The sequence below is a fragment of the Schistocerca serialis genome, chromosome 3, assembly GCF_023864345.2.
Source record: "Schistocerca serialis cubense isolate TAMUIC-IGC-003099 chromosome 3, iqSchSeri2.2, whole genome shotgun sequence".
Lineage (NCBI taxonomy): Eukaryota > Metazoa > Arthropoda > Insecta > Orthoptera > Acrididae > Schistocerca > Schistocerca serialis.
The window spans coordinates 143463686-143489101 of NC_064640.1; the positions used below are offsets into that span (position 1 = coordinate 143463686).

The following is a 25416-nucleotide window of genomic DNA, read 5'->3' on the forward strand; positions in this document are numbered from 1 at the left end:
GCACAGTGGCTGGCGACAACACAGTGGTGTCGTGAGCATAGTATCGCACAGTGGCAAGCGACAGCACTTTAGTATCTTTTGCATTCTGTTGGTGTTTTATTTAGGTAACAATAAGTTATACAAGTCAACAAGTATGTGCCCTTTCATCATGGCAGATGAGAGACGATAAGATTATTTACGATGAATGAGCGGATGCCTTGTCTGACGTTTCAGATGACTTGGCCGAGTGGGAACAAGACACTGAATATGAAAAAAATGAAAGTGAAGCAGAATTGTCGGAAGGTAGTAAAATACGTTCAAGAAGAATTTGGCGAATGCTACAGTTGCCAACTGATTTGGATGAATCAGAAGACGACGACAGTGCACAGTGGTCAGACTTTGATTTACCGGGGACCAGTAATAAATTTGAAAGATCTCCCAGTCCTAACATATTTCCCAAAGATACAGAGTGTCGAGGATATTGTAGAATTGTATATTGGGAATGATCTATTTGAATATATTAGCAACAAAACCAACAAGTAGTATAGTCAGAATTGCAATAGAAGGAAACTGGATTTTAAAAAATGGCGAATTTGTCAACATTATTGGACCCGAACTTCAAAAATGGTTTAGGCTTGCTGTCCTTATGGGAATTGTAAAAAAACAGCAAGGATCACTGATTATTGGTCAACAAATCCATTGATAGCCACACCGATATTTCACAAAACAATGTCCCACAACTGATTCAGACAAATATTATTATTTTTACATTTTTCTGACAACAACAATTAACCGGATAATGCCAACCGGCTTTTCGAAGTGCAATTCGCAAATTCAAGTCAAAACATCTCAATTGATGAAGGAATGATACTGTTGTGTGGACGGTTAAATTTTAAAGTTTACAGTCCATTGAAAATTACGTAATATGGGATAGTCATTCAGATGCTGTGAGATTAGAGTGTGGGATACGTGTCCTCATTCAAGATATATAGCGGTGCATGATAGCCTTTAGCAAAAACGGTGATGGAACTATTTACACCTTCTTATGGAAAGTGGCATGACCTCTACATGGATAATTATAATAATAGTGTAGAACTTGCAGAGAAGTTACTGGAAAAGAAAACTAGTTTTTGGAACGATACAACAAAATATAGGATTTTCGGAAAAATTAAAGCACGCAAAAGTCAACGTGTTTGAATCTTGTCATCAATGGAAAGGTGAAGTACTCGCACAGGTATGGAGAGCTTCGAAAACTAAAACAATACAAATGATCTCTACAATACATAATGCCACTTCAACTGACACTCAAAGAAAATGTAGAAAAACCAATTACACAATAAAAAAAAGCTGAAGTGTATTAGACTACAACAAATACATGAAAGGAGTGGATCGGACAGATCAATATTTGAGTTATTACCCTATATACAGAAAAATTATAAAATGGTCAAAAAAAGGTTTGCATGTACCTCTTTAATTGCACATTATCTAATGTGTCTCATACATGGCAATATTTCGGTACAGACCACTAGAGTGATTTCACAATTTTTTTTATTGGACGTGTGTGATTCGTGGATAAAAGACCGTGTACCTGCTTCTGAGCAAAACTTGAGGGTTGCCACTACATTGCATACGTCTCCTCATGATCTGGTTGACAGACTTTCCGGTCACGTAAAGCAACACCAGCTAATACTTATTTCCGAAACAAATAAACGAAAATGAAGGAACTGCCATGTATGTAGCAAAAACAAAAAATGGAGAACAACAAACTTAATGTGCAAGTCTTGTGGAGTTGCGTTACATCTTGGAGACTTTTTGCTGCATACCTTACGAAAGAGTAGTACTAAGTACCAAAGACAATACAAATAAACAAATATATGAAAAAAACAGATCTTGTATTTATTTATGTATATATAACTTTGAAATTTTATGTGAATGGGGAAACAGGGTTGTGACCTTAGGAGAACTAACAAGAAGATTAGGAAAACTTAATAATGTATAACCTCCCGATAATGTCAAGAACTGCTGGCGACAATCCAAGTAATCTGAACTAGCACTGCCGGTGCCAAGCGAATACATTTGTAAGAGATGTGTGGACAGCAAAGTGTTAACAGTTAAAATCTGAAAGTGGTACTCACAATAAAGATGATTGGTCACTCCTTATATTACGGAGTGTGTTGTAGTTATGCTAATGGAGGAACACCTCTCTCATTACTGTCAGAATGTGACGTGAAATAGTCTTCTTCGGCACTGCTCAAACTCTCACTGCTCCTTCCCAGTTGTATAATTAAATTTTCTATGCATTCTTCCACAATGCCTTCATTTTTGGCTGCCTCTCTGATGACACTTGTGAACAGTACAATTTTTGTCCATGTCTCATTTGTACTTGATTAATATCTGCTACAAAAAGATTTCAACTTCATACGTCATGAATTTTGTATTGTATGTAGGCAAATAATTTTTTATTTGCAGCCATACCCCTTTAACGGCTTTGAAGTGGCAATGGTATGGAGGAAGCCAAACAATTTCATGCTCGTGCCTTTTGGCACTCTCATCAACTACATATGTAAGAAATTGTGGTTCTTTTATGCCATAATCTTGAGTAATTCTGCCTTCTTCATAGATTCTTTCAAATCCACTTTTCGTCATTTCAGCCACTGAATATCATCTTCTTTTTTTGTTGCCAAAGTTGGTGTCCTATTGTGAACAACGGAATGATAAGGGGTTATTGCCCATGACGATAACAGATGGACTTGTCAGATTCGTCATAAGCAACCTTTCGAACCACTTTTGAAAAACCACTGTTCTTCTCTTCATGGTAATAACCGGTCTTTTTTTAACAAAACATAAACAAGCAGTTTGGCACATAACTGTTCGATGTACCTGCATATAAAACAATAATGTGCCCTCCTTTTCCAACAGGCATTGCCTTGGTCCCCTGTGGCGTTCCATCACTCCAGCCCCTACATAATGAATGTCTAGCATTAACCCACGTTTCATCTATCCACACTATATTTTCAACCGTGTTCTTGTGCAGAAATATACACTGCCATGCCATTACATCTGTCCTTTCCATGAATATTTTGGGTCCATTAAACACTGAATAGCTGAAGCCTGTCTTTTAGCACTGTATGTAATGAAAATTTGTATCCTTGGAAAGATCGTTTTTGTGAAGTGACACAGGTAGAGTGGAATGTTTGCTTCTCTTATAATAGCCATATGTATGAGGACGAATAGTCTTTCTGAAAATCGTCCAAAGCTGTCAGTGGCTTCGTCCTCAGCTGCTTCTTTGCTGGTGTGTGCAGCCTTGTTGTGCCACTCTCACCACTGTCAATACTGTAGTGTTCTTTCCCTGTTGTTACAAAAAGCAATCTTGCTTATTTTCAATGCTGCTGCAGTTCTCTTAACAACCTGAACAGCAGGAAATAAGGCTTACTGTTTTCCTTTTCTTTTTCAAAGTAGTCCCTCGCCGAATACACGAATTTGTGGGCTGGGACTTACATTCATGGGACCTGTCCAGCCATTCAGATTTAGGATTCTCTTAGCTACTCTAAGATGCTTAAAGTAAAAGCCAAGAGGAGCCCTAAGTAAGGAAGTGACCACTTTCATTCCATACCTTTCCAATTTTGAGCTTGTGCTTAGTTTCTAATTATCTCATTATTTACAGGGGCATTAAATCTTAATCTTCCTTTACGTGCCACAAGTGGACAGTGCAACAAAATTCTTATTTGTATGGGGAGCAACCTCTCAAAATATTTGACCTGGTGTATCATGAAATTAAAATTGCATCCACCCATTATTGTGTCGGTCTTCCAGTTGGTGGCTTTCAATTACACCTGTCTCATCAGAAATAAAAGTATCAGTCAAGTGTGATCCTTTAGGTATTTCATGAGGTTAAGCCTTAGGCTCTGTGCAGATTAATAGCCAGCTGCCCAACTCAGCTTCCCACTCATGTCATTTCTGTTGTCTTCTGGAAGGTTCCAGACTCTGCTGCCTCATTTGTATAAATGGGACACTGTGACAACCCCAGGAGTTTTAGTTGTGACAACAGTGGCAGACACAGCTGTTGAAAGCTGAAGTATTTCATTTGAAATTTTAAAACAGAATATTTCATTCAAAATTACGACTGTCTTCTTAAGTGTCAGTAACATCATTATTGCCTGAATACTGTCAAAATATGCATAAGTAGCATGATGAATGTGACATCTACACCAGGAAAATTAAAAATTCTTAAGGTAACTTACACTGATTTACGGTAACTAATAAGAAGCTGTCGCATACATCTGCAGCATAAAAAAAATTACCAATATGTTAAATGTAAACAGGATGTGAAAATTAGTAGCATGTTAAATGTAAACAAGTCTGTCTTTATGTTGGAAACATCTGTTTCCGACTTACTCCTGGGAAAAGAAAGTGGTGTAGTATTCCTTCTGCTAACTACAAGATTATATAATAGCAGAACAAACACTGAAAAATATCTGGGAGTATGTGTATGGAACGATTTGAAGTAGAATGATCATATAAAATGAGTTGTTGGTAAGGCGGGTGCCAGGTTGAGATTCATTGGGAGAGTCCTTAGAAAATGTAGTCCATCAACAAAGGAGATGACTTACAAAACACTTGTTCGACCTATACTTGAGTATTGCTCATCAGTGTGGGATCCATACCAGGTCGGGTTGACAGAGGAGATGGAGAAGATCCAAAGAAGAGCGGTGTGTTTAATCACAGGGTTATTTGGTAAGCGTGATAGCATTATGGAGATGTTTAGCAAACTCAAGTGGCAGACTCTGCAAGAGAGGCGCTCTGCATCGCAGTGTAGCTTGCTGTCCAGGTTTCGAGAGGGTGCGTTTCTGGATGAGGTATCGAATATATTGCTTCCCCCTACTTATACCTCCTGAGGAGATCATGAATGTAAAATTAGAGAGATTAGAGCGCGCACGGGGGCTTTCCGGCAGTCATTCTTCCCGCGAACCATATGCTACTGGAACAGGAAAGGGCGGTAATGACAGTGGCACGTAAAGTGCCCTCCGCCATACACCGTTGGGTGGCTTGCTGAGTATAAATGCAGATGTAGATGTACAGATTATTAATTGAAGCTAATTGCAAACTGGTGTCTAATATGGATTTTGAAAGAGTTTGGAGGACAACAAAAAAGTTTGATAAGAGTTTTTTGTTGTGCAGTTGCCTGCAAAATGTTAAATACATACAGGTGTCAGGCTTTCATAGTGTTGTTATGCTGCTATTTGTTTCTAGAGATTATAGAGTCCTGAAGACCATTGTAATTAATACCTTATTCTATACTTTATGGTCACTGTGAAGTGTGTGGTGGTGTCTGTCTCATTGCACCATATATTAAGGGTTCTTTGAGTTCCATTCACAGACTGCTTGCTTGTACAATTGTGCAAGTTATTAGTCTAATTTTGCTGCTTCATTTCTGTCGGTGATATGTAGAGCGTTGTAGCATATTCATACATAGTGTCCTGAAGGCTAGTTCCTGGAATTTCCTAAGAAAATGTTCATGAGATATTTGGTATTTTTCTTACTGTCTAATAGTTCAGGTTTACCAACAGTTCCTTTACTATTACATGTCAATAATTTTGTGATCTTCAGGCAACCTTCATAGGTGCATGCTAAGCAGAACCCCCACTGACTTGAGGCCTATTCTAGCATGAGTCACTTCCCAGATTCTTAATTAGTGGAAAGATTCAACTCATAAATGCAAGGCTGTCATTTGATTTGCTTACAAATGAAACTATGAGTGAAAAAGAGAGAATAGCTGGCCAGTATTTACCCTCAGGAGGTAAGCTTCCAGCACTATCAGCACTCATTTAAAAGTGAGAAACTGTTCCTAACTCTTGGAACAGTTCGTTCTTTCCTCAGGAGAGAGAAAAAGTGATGGGTTTGGGAGGGAGGAGTCAGTTTATTCCTACCCCAGGTTGAAAGGGACCAATAGTACAGGCTCAGGGGAGACTGATTTAATTTCACTTGAGTCTTACACAGCTTGTCTTTTAGGTTTAGCCAACTTGGACTAGTTCTGTGAAAGTTTGTACAGTGGCTTACTAATATCGTAATATTTTCTTCTGGTGGAAGGTTGTGTGTGGTCAGTAACTGTTACTTGACTGGGTGGAGAGTAAACTATCTGAAAAATTATCATTGAACACTATGTACAAATTTGAAAATGGCTTCCCAACTTAAACTTTGCAGTAATGAAAACAAAATTAAGAGAATATTTGCTACATCCAGTGTCACTCATTTGTCATGAGTCACAATGTGGATTGTCACAGAATTGTCTAAGTATCTGGCTCAGGCCTTCCACATGTATCAGAATCAGAGGCCTGCAGTCATCTCTCAGAACAAAGCTGCAGAAGGTGAGCATATCAAAGCACAATGGCTAGTCTTGTCAACTGTACTTATTTCATTGGAAGGAATGTAGTCTAGTCTCTCAACTTGTATCATTAGTTCTGATGTGGACCACAATCTGTATTTGCCACCAATTTCTGCAAATGATTACCGGACCCACCCTTGCTTTTTTTTTGCTTTAAACTGACATAGGGTGTTTGTAGCTTTCCAATAGGAGAAGTTTGTCACAGTTGTTAAAGTACACTGTCAGTTTGACAGCACTTCAAAATTGTTGGGAGGTAGTGACTGTTATTATGGCATTTCATGCATATCTTCCTGAAATTTTATTGTATCATCTCTGGATGCTCCTACTCCTTAAAGCAGTACCAGTACTACAAATCACTTACCACATTCCAGAAAGATACAAACTCATAAACTAAGAAATTTTAGCACCCTCATCATTTTGTCCAAATGTGGATTATGAGGCACTTTTCCAGCCTTCACCTTGAGCTCTGGAAAAAAAAAAATATCAAAACTACTGAAAAGCTTGCTCAGTCAAGGAAACATCACCAACTTGACCTCATATTTTGAGGAGGAAAAAGCGCACTTGTAAGGTATCAGCCCCCAGGAATTGATCCCGAGTGAAAATTTGGGCCATAATTCTGAAAGTATGCAGTTACAACCTTCTGAAAGTACCACTCTCAAACTTTTGCATGCACTGGTTGTTGGTCACTCACTACACCACCACCACCACCACCACCTAATGCCAGTACAGCAGAGTGACAACCAGTGCTCTGTTTGCGAGATGTGGAAGATGAGAGGGAAGAGGAGGGGGTAGGTGCACAAATCTGCTCAATGAGTTTTAAAATCTTGTTTAAGAACACACATTATTCTACTTGAATAACAGTAAGTAATACGACTGTGTAATATCTCAACCTCACACCTATGTATATTCAATATTATTTTAACAATATTCTCATACTGATCCACTGCAAAATTTTGTACAAGGTTGATTGATGGGGCTAATATCTTGCAGATGTGCTTTTTTCTCCTTAAAATATGAGATAAAGTTAGGGATGTTTCCTCGCGAGAGTTAATAATTTAAGTGCCAGTTGTACATATTTCATATAATGTAACTGGGTGGCATCATAACCATAAGAGTTACTATGTTATACATAAGCGTGTACTCGTGTTACAATATTTGTAAACTTTAAATCCTTTAACCTGGAATTTTTCAGGTAATTCTGGCAGAACCAGGACAGTATATGAGGACATAGACAGTGGAACCCACCAAGCAGTCCCCAGCAATAATGCAGCAGGAACAAGCACCATTCCATCATTATACTCTGCTCAGGGCACAGAGAAAATACCACCACCATATGGTGCCTGATGCAGTCTTTTTTTGTACATTACCATATGAATTTAAAAGTTCTAATTGTGTGGAGAGATGTTTGTCTCCAAATGGAGTAAGAAATATCCTAATTCAGCTGAAAATTTCATTAACTACTGAGAAATACTCACTGTACATTTTGTAGTGCAAATATTTTTAATAAACTGTGTTTATACATGTTATCAAATTTGTCTCTACTCGTATTTCTTCCCACGAGTGTCCAGTTGTCGCACTGTATATGACTCTCACAACTAACTGCAAAGAGTATTTTGAACACACTAAAAATGTTAAGTTTCAGTGCAGTGATACAGCAGTTTGTGGACTGGGCTTGCATTTGGGAGAAATGAGTTTAAAAACTCTGTGTATGGCCATCCATATTTAGGTTTTCAGTAGTTTGCCTGATAAATATAAATATGCCCAAATGGGAAGTACAGAGTATACAAATTAGACTGAAAGGCAATAATGCAGATTGTCTACAAGAAGCTTAAAATCATTGAGAAAATGTTACGCAGGTTGGAAGCATAGCACAGAAGTTAAAGGAACAAAGGTAAATGGTGCACTTCTTTTTCCCCACCATTGTGGATTAAATGGAAATGTTAATTGCCAAATATGGTACATGCCACACCTGTTATTGCTTGGTAACCTATGGTGTGTGGGGGAAAAGACAAAAGAAACAGGAACTGCTGTAAGTGAAAGTTCAAGCTTTCTGCAAGACTATTCATGAAATATCATCAATTTGTGAAATGAAATGAATCAGGAGATTGTAAGAGAGAGAACATGCTGTACAGTAGACACAGACATGATAATGGGTTTTGTAAAATTGTGGACTGAAAAACCAAAAGCACAAGCAGTTAAGTCTCTCCCAGGAGTACAGTACAATGGAAAATTAACTTAAATTAAATTCACACACAACAATTGATATGATTATCAGCAAAGTTCATGAGTGGATGAGAGAACAAAATATCACTATATAGCTGAATGAGGAAAGAATTTATTCACAGGTAGCAGTTTTTTTAATAATCATTTAACAACAGTGTAGTTAACCACAGCCAAATGGTACTAGACACCCATTCCTGAGTGAGGTTTAAATCCCTGTATGGCCAACCAAGTTCAGGTTTTATTTAAAATGTTGACTGCTGTGTGGCCACTGGTGGCCACAGCCTAACGCCATTGAAACATCCATCACTTAAGTGTCCGGCAGCCAATGTGTTAATACACTGACGAGCCAAAGAAACTGGTACACCAGTCTAATATTGTGGAGGGCCCCACGAGCATGCAGAAGTGCCACAACACAACCTGGCATGGACTCAGACTAATGTATGAAGTAGTGCTGGAGGGAAGTGACACCATGAATTCTGCAGGGCTGTCCATAAATCTGTAAGAGTAAGAGGGTGTGGAGATCTCTTCTGAACAGCACATTGCAAGGCAGCCCAGATATACTCAGTAAAGTTCATGTCTGGGGAGTTTGGTGGCCAGCAGAAGTGTTTAAACTCAGAAATGTGTTCCTTGATCCACTCTGTAGCAACTCTGAACATATGGGGTGTCACATTGTCCTGCTGCAATTGCCGAACTCCATTGGAATGCACAATGGACATGAATGGATGCAGGTGATCAGACAGGATGCTTACGTATGTATCACCTGTCAGTCATATCTAGACGCTTAAGGGGTCCCATATGACTCAAATGACAGACACTCCACACAATTACAGAGCCTCCACCAGCTTGAACAGTCCACTACTGATGTGCAGGGTCCATGGATTCATGAGGTTGTCTCCATACTTTTACATGTACATCCACTCAAAACAATTCAAAATTAGACTCATCCGACCAGGCAACATGTTTTCGGTCATCAACAGTCCAATGTTGGTGTTGATGGGTCCAGGCGAGGCGTAAAGCTTCAAGGGTACACAAATGGGCCTTCGGCTCCAAAAGCCCATATCAATTATGTTTCATTGAATGGTTCACACACTTGATACTTGTTGGTGGCCCAGCATTGAAATCTGCAGCAATTTGTGGAAGAGTTGCATTTCTGTCATGTTGAATGATTCTCTTCAGTCATCATTGGTCCCATTCATGCAGGATCTATTTCCGGACGCAGCGATGTCAGAGATTTGATGGTTTTCAGATTCCTGATATTCACAGTGCACACATGAAGTGGTCATATGGGAAAATCTCCACTTCATCGCTACCTCATAGATGCTGTGTCCCATTGCTTGTGTGCCCACTATATTCACCATGTTCAAACTCACATAAATCTTGACAACCTGCCATCGTAGCAGCAGTAACCGATCTAACAACTACACCAGACACTTGTCTTATATAGGCATTGATGACCGCAATGCCGTGTTCTGCCTGTTTACATATCTCCCTATTTAAGTACGCTTGCCTATACCAGTTTCTTTGGGGCTTCAGTGTACGTATTTTGGGATGGTTGTTTTGAAAGGCGCACACCTTATTTCCTCCCCTATCATTGTCCGATCCAAGCTCATTTTCATCTTTATTAACCTTAAGATTAATTGGAAGTTAAGTCCTGATCTTCATTCTGGAGACAAATACATAGAGGGTAAGTAAAAACCTTTCCAAACTTAACTTTCATCCAACTGACTTTCTGAAATGAAAATTATAATTATTCTAAAATGAAGCTGATAAGTTACTGATAGTGTTTTCAATATAAAACAAAGTTTTATGCAAATTGTTTCATAGCTGAAACATTTAATGCGTCACTAGCCCGTAACGTGTCTGCAATGCAATCCTAGATCACTTGGTACTTGATGAAACACGAAGTGTACACATCATGTCATCTGCAGATGCCTTCTTGAGTATGAGATGGATCATCAGTGAGTCTTTCTCACAACTGTAGTTCCTTGCAGCTCTAATTGCTGTTGGTTCCCTGCTGTTCTGTGCCTTTGTTTGTTTGGTTGATTGTATTTATAGGGGTATATAGGGTAATCAAATATATCATCTATTTTTATTTTTCTAAAAAAATTAATTTGACTAAGATTATTTCACTACTAATTGTTGCAAAACATCATTGTCACTCATCATAATGTTGACTGTTTGGTTAGTGTGGTTATAAACCAAGAATACTGTATTGTTTAATATGAATGATTTTAGTTCAAATTAACCCCATACTGTTGAACAGTTGTAAATACTGAAAGACAAGTGTTGTGGCTAGTGAAAGATTATTAACAATCAAATTTTAGATTAAATGATTCAGAACTATACATTTTGTCACAAAGAAGGTATGTTTGAAACTGATGACAATTCAAATTGAAGTGGTGGTGGTGGTGGTGGTGGTGGTGGTGGTGGTGGTGGTGGTGGCAGGAACTTCAGTGGTTCTGCTGCAGGTGTCTGTTGTAGATACTGAGGGTAGCACGTTAGAAATAGCTATTCGAAAGATTGCATTTACTTGTCAAGAAAAATACAGATATGAATGCTTTGAAACTACACAATGTTTCCAAGATATTTTTTGATAAGGAAATAACATGACTGTAGCAGAGATCAACTGAAATGTTGCGTCGTTTTTATATGGCATCCATGTGGGTTCAGGTACATACTTGACATTTTTTAAATATGTAAATATTTAAGAAATTTTGTGCATTTTCATCATTGCTATATACGATCATACTAAAAAATATCTGTAATGACATGAATTGCATTCTGTCTGATTAGTGTGTGACCCACATAAAGTAACTTTCTTGCAGCTCTTCTAATTTCCCTGTGGTACAGTTGTTCGACCATACAAAATGAATACTACAAGAGATCTCTAGAAAACACAGGTCTCTATGGCTGTCAGTCCAGATTAAAATTAATTCCAGAATAATCCAGTCTGGACAATGAGGACAAAGTATGGCGACATCAAGAGAGTTCAGAAGTTCAAGCACCTAGGAGAGATTTTGACTCCAAACAACAATGAAAATGCAACAATTGAAGAACAGGCAAGAAAAATGGAAATATCATTCAGATTGTGTCAGAACACACACAAATCTAGATCACTCTCATCCTAGGCCAAATTCCAACACTACAGTACAGTCGTCAAACCTGAATGTTTATATGAATCTGAGACAATAGCCAGGAAGTGACTTTCAGACTTGGAAAAGAAAGAAAGAAAGGAAGTTCCTTAGAAAGATGCTTGGGCCCTGAAAAATATCTAATGAATTTACGTTCTGCCTAAAATCAAATCAAGAACTTTATCAATGATTTGAAAATATCATCACCACAATGAAGAAAAGAAGTCTGTCTTTCTATGGACATATTAAAAGAATGGAATCAGAGAGGCTTGCCAACAAGATTCTTCTCTTCCAGGAGAATAGGAAGACACTAGTTCCCTGGGTGAAAGAAGTGCACTGGGATCTAGAAAAATGCGGCATCACGGCAGAAGAAATTGTGAACAGGCAGCTCTTCAGGAAAAAGGTTGCAGAGGTGAAGGATTTCTTTGAGGAGAAAATGAGGAAGAACAGAGTATTCTCGGTAGAAGAACGCGCATGAGTGAGTGAGCGAACGGATGGAGTAGTACTGATGAAAGAGGAAGGAAGAGAACTTTAGAAAGTGAGAGAAGTTGTGTGAACATAGCCCATAAATGGCTGTAACGAAAATATATAAATAATGTAATTATCAGGAAACATGTTATTAAAGATGGCTTGGTCTTCTAAACTCATTTATTACAACCAGTGACATTCCAAAAAGAAAGATTAAACTTGATATTAAATGGCAAAAATTTTTGTACTGGACTGGGACCCTGGGACTTCTATCCAACAATTATTGTCCCTGTTAACTAACAGACCATAAATATGGTTTCATTCACAAGTAACAAAGTGTGGTTTAAACTAGAAATCAAGTGGCATAAAATTTTGTGTTGGATGTGGATTCGAACCAGCACATAATCAGATTGTTAACCAAGCACAATCAAATGTTAGATACTGAATTTTTTCATCAGTAGTGAAATGACTGAAACTGAACTAATGAGGCAAATATTTTGCGTCACAGGAATATAAACCCAACATCTATTGCCTTCATTTTCTAGCCATGACTAGATTTTAGTATCAGTTTATTTCAGCAGTAGTGAGACGTGTGCATGTCATATCTGGAAATAATGTGACAAAAAGTTCTGTGCTGATATGGAAGTCAAACCCACACATATTATCATTGTTGACTACTCACAGAGGTGTTAACTATCAAATTATTTTTCACTAGTAGCCAGGAGTGGCATGCCTGAACCTGAAATGACGTGATGAAAAATTCTGTCTCTCACTGAGAGTTGAAACCAGCACATATCGTTATTGTTGACAATGCACAGAGTCACATTAAAAATAACCATTATTTTTCACTTTTAATTTGGAGCACGCATGCTACAGCTTGAAATGGTGTGATAAAATTTTTTGTGGCAGACCAGGGTTTGAATGCAAACATGCACTCTTTATGGAAACCTTGAGGAGTTTGGAATCTTGGGGAAATGTCAAAACAATTGTCTTGAAGGTGTCTCAAAACAATTGTCTTGAAGGTGTCAAATCCCACAAAAGGGGAGATTAGTGTTCAATTCCTAGTCCAGCATCAATATTTTCAACATCTCTAATTCAAATACAGTAAGAAACAAGTGTCTGTGACCTTACATGGTGACTGGCTCATTAATTAGATTGATTCTGGTATAAGAAAGCTTACCGGTGACAAGAGTCTTGGCAGCTCTCTCATGACCCAACCTGTACCAACTCTCCTTCAGGCAGTAGCTGAGGTACATTGTGTTTAATTTCAATTTGAAACCACAGTTGTTCAATTGGTATTACCAAAAGTAAAGAGGGTCTGTTCATGCTTGTTAAAAATGATTGCCTGTAGTGTTAATCAAACCCAGACATTAAGCACACAAAGCTAGAATTATTCCAGCAGACCTCCAAACTACACATACAGCTGGGCTCATGATGTTTTCATATAGAAGGATGCTCCATGCTGGATGAGAATTCCAACTTATTGGGGGGATTACAGCCTATACAAAACATACGTTTCTTCACAAAACATTCATTTCTTCACGCATCTGCATCACTGTTCATCTGCTGCCTCTGCTTCATAATGCATAATTTTGACATAATTTTGTTATCATTGAAATAAAACCACATAACAGTCATCAGCATAAATTGGCAACATGGTAGGATACAACATTACTGCAGGAACTGCTGCTTTCCAGTTGAAGTACTGTGGTGGTGTATGTAGTTATTGTTTACTGGTGAAGCCAAGATATCAAGCACATTCTTCTCTTTATTTTTTATACCATATTTCAATATGCAAAACTGCATTGTCTCTTTCTTTAATGCAGCATATGATGTGAAAAATATTGAAATAAGTCTGCTAAGAGTGTGGTTGGCATTACATACAAATGGTGAAAGATATCAGCTTAGTTCCTTCACAGTCAATGCCATGTTCGTAAAGCATTAGTTTGCTTTGAATTCTTGACTGAAATACACAAGAAGATTCATGAGTGCAGATTGCATGTCAGGTTTTGAGACTCGTGTTTCTCTTTAGCCACCCTAAAGATCCTAAAATGAGTCGTGCTGCAGTGTCTAAATATATGGGGAAATCAAAGGCATTTGTACAAAAGTGGCTAACATGCTGTAAATTGGTTAAAACTGTGCACGGCTTTGAAGAACGTGGCACAACAGGTAAAGTGCCTCAAAAATGGAAAAAATTATTATGAAACTATTTTCGGGAAACCCATTCTTAACGTTGCATCAAGTGCAAACAAAATTCACTTTGAAACAGCTGTCAGTGCAAATTCGTTGCATTTGGAGGTCTCTTCCACCCGAATAAATAGAAAACTTGGTTTCAAAGATGCCTCAGAAATGCCAAGCAATTATTGATGCTGTGGGTGACTGGACATATTATTAATTGCAACTGAATTTTTCTTCTGTTCATATATGATGTATGTATATGAATTAGTTTGTTGTCAAATACATTTTTATATTGATTAACCCAACCACAATCTTATTTATCAAACTGTATGTAATTTACAAGGGCAAAATTAACCTGATAAAAGTAGGCTGGTGTGTAAGTTCATGACAATTTTGTTTGGCATGTCATCCTGCAGGTTGCTGTAGGTAGATTTATCAATCTTAATTTTTTATTTGAACTTCTAGAACTGTTTTTGTGATGACTTACAGAACATGGCATAGTTGAAGGTTTAGATTAACATTGTTTAAGAATTAGGAAACAGTGTGTGAAACAGGAAAAAAGGTTAGCATTTCTGACATTTTCTTCTCTTTGGATATAATAAAGGCAGTGGAGGCAGCTGGAAACATTTCTGCCACATATGGAATAAGTGCATCAAAGAAATATAAGAAACTAGTTTTCTTGTTGCAAGTAGGATAATTTTGATGTGCATTATTTGCCAACTTAAGACCACCAACAGCCTGCATTGAAGGAATTTTTTACAGTTTGCCCATATGGTCCACCCGATTATTGGGAATTGTGATGAACTGTGACCATTTGACACTTGTGAGATTCTTGGATTCAGTGAAAGATGTAGGGGAAAACAGAAAGGAAATATGATTAGTGTTACACATCCCACCTACCTCAAGGTCATTAGAGATGAAGCAGAAGCTAGGAGTGGGAAGGAAATAAACTGAACTCTCAATAATGGAAAACTAAAATCAGGATGCTCAGATGAGGATTTTTACCACTGTGTATTAACGTCATAAAAGGAAAATAATCGTTGACCGTAACAAAAAATCTCAAACAATGACTAGTGTGAGTCCACAAAATGTGACTTTATGCACAGCCAGTGAAGCAGCTGTTTCAGGGGCATTTCAGAAATACTAGAACTGTCAGCCATCATGTCCCTACAGCTTGGCCATCCAGATCACCTGATCATAATACGTGTGACTTCTGGCTGTGAGGTTATCTGAAAGTTGTTGTGTTCAGTGCTCTAATTATGAATGTAGGTGAACTGGAGGCTCACATTTCGCAGTTCTGAATGTGACCCTGAGACACTCCGATCTGTTGTGGAACATGCTGTTTCTCGATTTCAACTTTTGGCAGAAAATAGTGGACAGCATATTGAACATGCCTTGCGCCAGTCTCATGACACTTAAAAACCAATGGAACTTTGCTATTTATGTGGTTTTTGGCCCCTGGTCGATTACAAACCAATGTATTTTGCTTTTTGTGCTGTTTTTGGCCTCAGGACAATTAAAACCCCACTTTTCCCCCTCTAATTTGGTATGACCTTGTTGTGGTGGATGGGCTTACTTAGCTAACAGTGCCACAACTGTTGACTGCTGAACTTGTGCAGTACAGATAGTGTAATGTGAAACTGAAACCATATCTGTCTTATAGTGAGTCATCTGTCATTTGTAGCTGACCCCACTTACGTTAAGATGCTTACAACAACTTCGTCAAATTTTCATAATTTTTTTTTTTTTTTTTTTTTTTTTTTTTTGGTTCCATGACGTTTCCCCAGTAATAACCTGTTCAAACTTAACAGCGTTCTGAGCAGTGGTTCTCTTTCTACAGCGTTTTCAAACTGGAACTTTAATTATGGACACCTTGTACATTATTCTCGTTAAAATAGGTTAAACCATATTGTTTCTGTGGGAATTGAAGTGCTTCATTTCCTGTGATTTGTGTACTATTGTATTTTCTCTTTATGATTGTCTTCCTGTAAATATATCATTGCTGAGCTTCCCAACCAAACAAAACGTCCTAGTTTGTGGTTATGTGGAGACTGGAAGCAGCGTATCTACAACCTGGGAGTTGCTCCAGGTACGCTGATATATTTTTCCCATAATGGCATAATTGTGGCGCGTAGTGAGATTGGATATTGCATAGCACTGGGATTGTGATGATAGTAGTAGCAGGTGGTGGACACTCCCCACTGCAGTCGAGTTACCAAAGCAAGTGCATAAAACGGCTCGAAGAGAGATTCAGTTATATGTATTTACCATTTGTTCGCCATGTAGGGGCAATTTCAAGAATTATGAAAACAATGAACAGACAGGAAGTAAAGTACAAACAAAATGCACCAACCACAAGGAGCTACATAGAAATTCTGTCCCTTGCACACCGAGGTGAAGCTCATCATGTTACTTTGATTTTTCTTCATCTTAAGCAGTCTGGAAACTGAAAATCTCATTCATCAGCAGTTATATTGTTATAACTATGAGTATATGATAATTTTTCTTCCTTTGGTTTTTATAGACCAAATAACAGTTTTCCTTAAGGATGACATATTCTAGACATTAATGGCAAAGTTTTGTGTTCCTTGACCCATACTCTCATCAATGTTGCTTCTCCTTTCATGTTATCAGAAGCTGGAATGCACTCATCCATTTGTTTCACTTTTTTTACAGCTTTTTGAGTCCTATTTTTTGGTAACTGCAGATGATTTCCTTGCAAAGTTTACTTTCCTCATTTGGAAATATATGTTACTCACAACTTATGGAATTTCTTTGTCGATGTTCACATTCAGTAATCAGTGTTATGTTGCCTTTTTATTTGTTTTATTATTAGGGGTGGTACCACTGAAAGCATGCATAGGGAAAACAGTTTTTTAAGTATGTGATATTAAAAAGAACGTTATTTGCTCATAATGTGATTTGTGTCAGATGATGCCAACAATGTGAATAGCTTCTTTTGAATGAGCTTCTCAGTTTGCAGTATGCTTAAGACTGAAAACCAGTAATAGTTATGACTGCCCAAATAATTTCTCCTGCTCTTATTTATGATGATCTAGTTGCAGTGGGTGCATAAAGATATTAATTTTAACTACACTTTAGCCCAAAATCATAGTTACAGAAATGCGAAATAAAACACATCCATCTGTACTTGAGGTATTTTGACTACCACTCGACTCTGTGGTAGCTGGCACCACCATGTTTTTGACGTATGAGTTTCCCAGGTGCTAGCAAGACACATTGGCTATGGTAACATGTTCTTCCTAGCACTAGTCTAGTGGAGAATTGGCAACATTGTAGAATGTTTCCAGAATGAGATTTTCACTCTGCAGCGGAGTGTGCGCTGATATGAAACTTCCTGGCAGATTAAATCTGTGTGCCCGACCGAGACTCGAACTCGGGACCTTTGCCTTTCGCGGGCAAGTGCTCTACCAACTGAGCTACCGAAGCACGACTCACGCCCGGTACTCACAGCTTTACTTCTGCCAGTACCTCGTCTCCTACCTTCCAAACTTTACAGAAGCTCTCCTGCGAACCTTGCAGTTGGTAGAGCACTTGCCCGCGAAAGGCAAAGGTCCCGAGTTCGAGTCTCGGTCGGGCACACAGATTTAATCTGCCAGGAAGTTTCATATCAGCGCACACTCCGCTGCAGAGTGAAAATCTCATTCTGGAAACATCCCCCAGGCTGTGGCTAAGCCATGTCTCCACAATATCCTTTCTTTCAGGAGTGCTAGTTCTGCAAGGTTCGCAGGAGAGCTTCTGTAAAGTTTGGAAGGTAGGAGACGAGGTACTGGCAGAAGTAAAGCTGTGAGTACCGGGCGTGAGTCGTGCTTCGGTAGCTCAGTTGGTAGAGCACTTGCCCGCGAAAGGCAAAGGTCCCGAGTTCGAGTCTCGGTCGGGCACACAGATTTAATCTGCCAGGAAGTTTCATTGTAGAATGTGTTTGGCAACTACGTGACCACTGATTTATTTCCAGGAGAGGTTCAGAATTATCCTGCTAAATTCACTTCACATTTTTTTTGTCATGTGCAAAAAATAATCTGAATGATTCTCACTAAAGATGTAACATCAGGTTATCAAATTCATGTATTTAGTCCACAAAGGTTGTTCCAGGCAGAATCTATAGCTAATCTCATATTCTACGTTGCAAATTCTACATCTACATACACTGCTAGAAAAATAGTTGGTACATTCTTTTAGAGGTTTCCAATTCACTCAAGATTTATTGTTGCAACAGTTCATACAGAGTATACGAACAGATTCCATTTACAGATCAGTAGCAGAGTTAGCAGGTATCAACCCATGCTGAAACACCCATATTAGTATGTGGTGTAGCCTTCACAGGTGACAATTCAGGAACTGACTCTGGCATCCAGTTGATCATACAGATGGTGAATACTATCATGGGATATGTTATGCCATGCCTTCTCAATCTGTTCCTGCCGTTCTGTAAGAGTTGTTGGCTCATGAGTCATATGAGTCACTTCTCGTCCCATCATACCCCACACCTGCTCAACTGGAGATAAGTTTGAAGATCATGCTGGCCAGAGAAGCTGCTGCACATCATGCAGAGCACATTGAGTTTTACGGGCAGTGGTTGCGAGAGCATTATCCTGTTGGGACAACATATCACCTTTTGTTGTAAGAATGCCAAAAGAAAGGATCTAACAACATTCTGCACATACCGGGCACTGGTTAGTGTCCCCTGTAGAAACACGGAAGGTGAATGAGAGCTGTCGCTTATCACACCCCACATCATAAGGCCTTTGGTGGGGTCAGTATGTCTTGGATAAATGCATGCTACAAGACAGTGCTCAAAAGGATTACGACATATGCACCAATGAACATCACTTGCATGCAGGCAGGATATGCTTTTATCGTTGAAGACCATGGTGCATCAATCTATTTTCAAAGAGATCTTCTGACAGTACCAGTCAGGCCGCGCACTTTGATGCTGTGGTTGAGAGGAATACAGGCTAGAGGTGTGAGTGCTCATAGTCCTACTCCTAATAACCAGTTTGCAATGGGTCATGTTTACACATCTGGGCTCACAAGCCCTCTTATCCGTGCTGCCCTTACAGTATGACAATCCTTGCGGGCGTCTGTGCTGCGTGGATGTCCAGAACCTCATCCATTGGTGTGAAAATGCTTAAATGACCACTGATACCTGCATCATTGCACAAATGACGCACTACATCCAACGTGTGGCAATTCTCCAAAAGAACCATCCCGCCACTTGGAAGGCACCAATGTGACACTTTTCAAACTCGCTCAGTTGGTTGCAGGAAGCATGAGTACATCTCCATGGCATGGTTGCCTGCTTGGTTCACATGTTGGCACAACAAAATGAGTCTTCTGGATGTGAGGATTCTCTATTAAACGGTAGACACAGGTGGCGATCAGGTAGCTGTGCAGCTCTCCTATCTGCTGGCGGGTGATGTTGAAACCATTATCAAGTACATCTACTATATCCCCCAGGTGGCATATGCCATCATCAGATCAAAATTGATGTCGTCTTTCCAGGTGTACTATTTTCTTTTTCCCCCAGCAGTGTACATACTCTTAAAGCCATCACACAGTACTTGGTGGAGAGTAGCCTGGATCACTACTCGTAATTGTCTCTCATGTTCCACTCGCAGAGAGAATGGGAAAAATTAGTCTATATTCCTCTATATGAGCCGTAATTTCTCATATCTTACCTTGGTGGTCCTTATGCGAAATATATGTTGGTGGCAGTAAAATTGTTCTGCAGTCAGCCTTAAATGCCGGTTGTCTAAATTTTCTCAATAGTGTTCCTTGAAAAGCATGTCGCTTTCCCTCCAGGGATTTCTATTTGAGCTCCGCAGCATATCTGTAATACTTACGTATTGTTCAAACCTACCAGTAACAAATGTAGCAGCCCACCCACTGAATTGCTTCGATGTCTTCCTATAATCTGACTTGATGCAGATCCCACACATTTAAGCAGCACTCAAGAATAGGGTGCACAAGCATCTCATATACAGTCTCTTTTACAGATGAACCGCACTTTGCCAAAACACTTCCAATAAACCAAAGTCAGTCATTTGCCTTTCCTAGCACAATCCTCACACACTCATTCCATTTCGTATTGCTTTATAATGTTACACCCACATCATTAAATAACATGTCTGTATCAAGCAGCACAGTACTAATGCTGTATTCAGACACTGTAAGTTTTTTTTTCCTACTCATCTGTCTTAATTTATATTTTTATACATTGAGAGTTGGCTGCCATTCATCACACCAACTGGAAATTTAGTTTACGTCATCTTGTACCCTCCTACTGTCACTCAGCAATCACACCTTCCTGTGCATCACAGCAACCACAGATTGCTGCCCAACCTGCCAGTTAGATCATTTATGCATGTGGAACGTAATAGCAGTTCTATTACACTTCCCCAGGGCACTCCTGATGACACCCTTGTCTCTGATGAACACAAGCCATTGAGGACAACGTACTACTGGGTTCTCTTACTTAAGAAGTCTTCAAGCCACTCACATATCTGTGAACCTATTCCATATCCTGGTACCATTGTTAACAGTCTGCAGTGGGAAACAGTGCCAAATGCTTTTCTTAAATCTAGAAATTCAGACCCTGTCTGTTGCCTTTCATCCATAGTTCACAGTATACCATGTGAGAAAAGGGCAAGCTGAGTTTTGCATGAATGATGGTTTCTAAATTATGTGTTACCAGTCACTACGGCAACAAGAACATTTGCTTACTATTTATAATGAAATGTGGACACTTTGTAAACTGGAAGACTTGTTAGCTCTTGATTCCAATCTTGCTCGAGACCTTGACTTTTGCCATATTTTTACCTATTTTCTTACCAAGCTACAATCCTCCAGACCAAAACTCAGTACAGAAATCATAATTTCTCCATCTTAAGCCTTCCTGAGTCCTCAATTTACTACCCCTTTGAGCTAAAGATGAAAAATTTGAGAAATTGTGACATTGTACCCTTATTAAAACTTTTATTTTTCTACTTATACTGACAGAATTTTTATTTTTTTGCGAATACAAAATCTGATTGAACTGTGTGTGGAAATGAATTTTTTTGTGTACTCTCACTGTCAGGCTTAAATACTTCCATGGTAGTTCTGAAATACTTTTTGGGTAGCACACAGGGCTTCACACACAGAGACACACCATATTGAAGGCAATGTGTGCAATATTTTACTAATGCGTAAAATTTTGAACAGGCTCATGTAACGGATTCTATTTGTTTTACTAAATTATGCTTTCGTTGTAAGGTTATTGTGGTAAGTTGTAATTCATTTGTATAAGAACAGTGCATATTTGTGTAGTGTTTTTCATTGGTTTATTGAACATAACAAAAAGCTTAAGAGAGAAATTAACATTATATCCTCTCATATTAACTAAAACAGTCTGATGATACTCAGGCAGATTTTGATTCCACACCTGTAGAAAGCAACTAGTTTAGAGATAAAGATGATGTCAGTTCAAGTTTAAAGTGCATAGTTGTCCACAAAAATTTTTTCTAATACTTATTTGATGAAAAGCAAGAAGGGTAAATATTTGAGGGAGCAAGATTATAAGTACAAATGTGGTAGGAATGGCTTTCCAGACAAGCTTCTAGATAGGTTCTTTCATGAAAACAGCAAGCACAGATGGACATTTTCATGCAGTATTAACTCTTGCAGCAGTTTCCTTTGTCGCTTCTCTTATATTGCAATTGCAAGGCATCTCAGTTGTTGGCAACAGATGCCAGCTGTGATGGACAGACATTTCCAATAACATGGAACACCTATTTGTGTCTTCGGACACACAATGTTATATTTTGTGTACTCACACTGGTCTTTAAGATATTTTTCTGTTAGGGCCAACCATTATTTTTTAATGAAGTTAACACACAAATCTCCATCTGACCATCCTGATTGAGGTTTTTTGTTATTTCCTTAATCAATAAGACAAATGCAAAGATCTTTCCTTTGAAAGGTTTATGCCAATTTCCATCCCTCTCCTAGCTTCTGCTACATCTCTAATGACCTCATCAGCAAAAGGGCATTTAATCATCTGCCCTTTCTTTTTTTCCCAACATTGGCCACTCAATGCAAGTGTCTCATGAAGGTTGCAGTTCACCACATTTGCCAGTAAACACGTGGACCACATTGCTGAATCATAAAAATGTCCTTCATCAAAGATCAACTGTCTTCTTAAACAGGGCAAAAATTTACGTGTAAATAATCCTATTTGATAGAAGAAATCCATTTTCTGATGTGATTTCTTTGTTGTGCTTTCCTCGTACATGGCACAAATGTTTTGAGCTATTTCTACTACCTGCAACTCTCTATTAAATCCAAAGTGAACAAAATATCTCAAATGAGAGGCTACAGGTCATATTTACTACGACACTACAAATGTACAAAACACCACAGCAGCTCAAGTGAAAAAAAAAGAAGCTTTCTAAAGAAATGTTGTATCCTACCATGTTGCCACTTTGTGCAGATGGTTGTTATGTGATTTTATTTCAGTGATAACAAAGTCAAAAGTATGCACTGTGTGTACGGTGAATGGCATTTTGACAAACAAGGAAATGAATGTTTTGTACAGCATGTGATCCACCTCCAGGGAATTAGAATTCTCATCCAGTGTGGAGCATACATCATTACGACAAAACTATGAACAAACCATACATGTAGTTTGGTGGTCTGTTGGAATAATTCTAGCATTATATGCTTACTGTCTGGGTTCGATTCACACTTCAGACAACCAATTTTACAAGAACGAAGACCCTCTTTACCTTTGATAATGCCAACTGAACAACTTACAGTTGTACCATGGGTTCAAATTGACATTAAACACAATATACCTTCACTACTGACTGCAGCAGAGTTGGTATAGGTTGGGCCATGACAGAAACAGAAGCTACAGCAAGTACAAACTCTGGCACCCATCTTCAGGATGATCGTTTTGTTGTTTCCCCATGATTCCAAACTTTTCAAAGTCTCCAGAAAAGGTTCATGTCCGATTTCAAATCCTGGTCTGGCGCAAAAATCTTAACCTTCTCATTTTAAGCTGTAGCATGTGCACCCCAAATTAAAATTTAAAAAAAAGATGACTTTTGACATGTCTTTGTGTGCTGTCAGTAGTTAGGATAGGTGCTGGTTTTGATTCCAGTCACACAGAACTTTTCATACCACTTCAGGTACAAACATGCCACTCCTAACTACTGGTGAAAAATGATTTGGTGGTTGTATCTCTTTGTGTGTAGTCAGCAATGAAGATATGTACAACTACATCCATACTTTGCAAACCACTGTGAAGTGCATGGCAGAGGTTACATTCCATTGCACCAATTATTAGGGCTTATCCCCATTCTATTCATATATGGAGCATGGCAAGAATGACTGTTTAAATGCCTCTGTGCATGCTGTAATTTATCTACTCTTGTCCTCCCAATCCCTATGGGAGTAATATGCCAAGGGTTGTACTACATTCCTAGAGTCATTATTTAAAGCCAGTTCTTGAAACTTTGTATGTAGGCTTTCTCAGGACAGTTTACATCTATTTTCAAGAATCTGCCCGTTCAGTTCTTTCATCCTCTCCGTGACACACTCCCGCATGTCAAATTACCTGTCACAGTTCATGCTGCCCTTCTCTGTATACATCCAATATCCCCTCATAGTACAGGTCCCACACACTTGGACAATATTCTAGGATGGAATGTACGAGTAATTTGTAAGCAATCTCCTTTGCAGACTACAACACTTCCCTTGTATTCTATCAGTAAACCGAATCCTGCTACTTGCTTTATCCACAAATGGACCTATGTAATTATTCCACTTAATGACCCTACAAACTTTTACACTTAGGTATTTGTATGAGTTTACCAATTCCAACTGTGACTGCCTGATATTGTAGTCAGAGGATACTATGTTTTTTCATCATTTGAAGTGCACAATTATATATTTCTGAGCACTTAGAGCAAATTGCCATAAGATCTAACTGAATATTTGTGCAGCTTCTTTCAGACTGTAATTCATTAAAGATAATTGCATCATCTGCAAGAAGTCTGTGCAGGTTCAACTCCCAGTCAGCTCAGAGCTTTTTGTCACATTATTTCCAGTTCAAACATTGCACATCTCACTACTGCTGAAGTAAACTGATATCTAGTATCTATTTGTGGCTAGACAACAAGGGCATCAGATGCCAAGATCAAATTCCAGAAAGAAAAAAAAAAAACATTTTCGCCTCATTATTTCTATTTCAATCATCTTGCTACTTGTGAAAGTTTTCAATAACTAACATTTGATTGTTTAGTTAATTGTTGATTAGGTGCTGGGTTCAAATCCCCACAAACTTTGTCATATCATTTCAAGTTTCAACTTGCACATATGTTGTTATCTGTAAATGAAACCACAAATAAGATCTTTCGTGTTTACTTAAGGGGGACAATAGTTTTTGGATAGGAGTCTCAGATCACAGTCCAGAACAAAAGTTTTCATTGTATAATTTCAAGCTGATTGCTTTTTGAAATGTCATTTATTGTAACACATTTGAATTTACAAGCATTAGTGTGGTATTAATTTGCATCTGGATTGATTGCCATCCAGGACAATGTTCTCTAGTTGTCTCTCATAGTAACCATTTCATATAGTCAAATGACTAAACCAAAAAAATATTAGAGCACACGGAAGAAAGATATATCATGTGGTTCACATATGAATCAGGCAGAACACAATTCAGGTCATTCAGATACTTTAGAGCACAATAGTACAAGCAATTTATAGTGTACCCCACAAAAGGAGATTATTCGAGCATAATTATTCTGTTCAGCACTAATATTTTGCTTGCTTAATAAGCAGAAACCACTTCCAGTTATTTTACTGACTATATTAAGCAATAAATAGACTAAAATGGTAATAAACTATAAAATTTAGGTAGATGAAAAATTTGTAACAAATAAAATTATGTAAAATGTAGACAAAACCACAGCACCATTCAGAGGGTTAATTTTGTTCTTATGATATATGCAAGAGCAAACTCATCAACAGCTAATTAAGATTTTC

At 38.4% G+C, this 25416-nt stretch overlaps 1 protein-coding gene across 3 annotated transcripts in view; it reads left to right on the forward strand.

Moving 5' to 3' along the window:
• LOC126469847 (type-1 angiotensin II receptor-associated protein) overlaps window positions 1-7892 on the forward strand; it is a 93166-nt gene extending 85274 nt beyond the window's left edge. For all 3 annotated transcript variants that reach the window (XM_050097147.1, XM_050097146.1, XM_050097145.1), the window contains exon 7: window positions 7554-7892. In XM_050097147.1, coding sequence (XP_049953104.1) covers window positions 7554-7705 — 152 coding nt within the window. In that variant the 3' untranslated portion in view covers window positions 7706-7892. The remainder of the gene's footprint in view (window positions 1-7553) is intronic.
• The last annotated feature ends 17524 nt before the right edge of the window (window positions 7893-25416 follow it).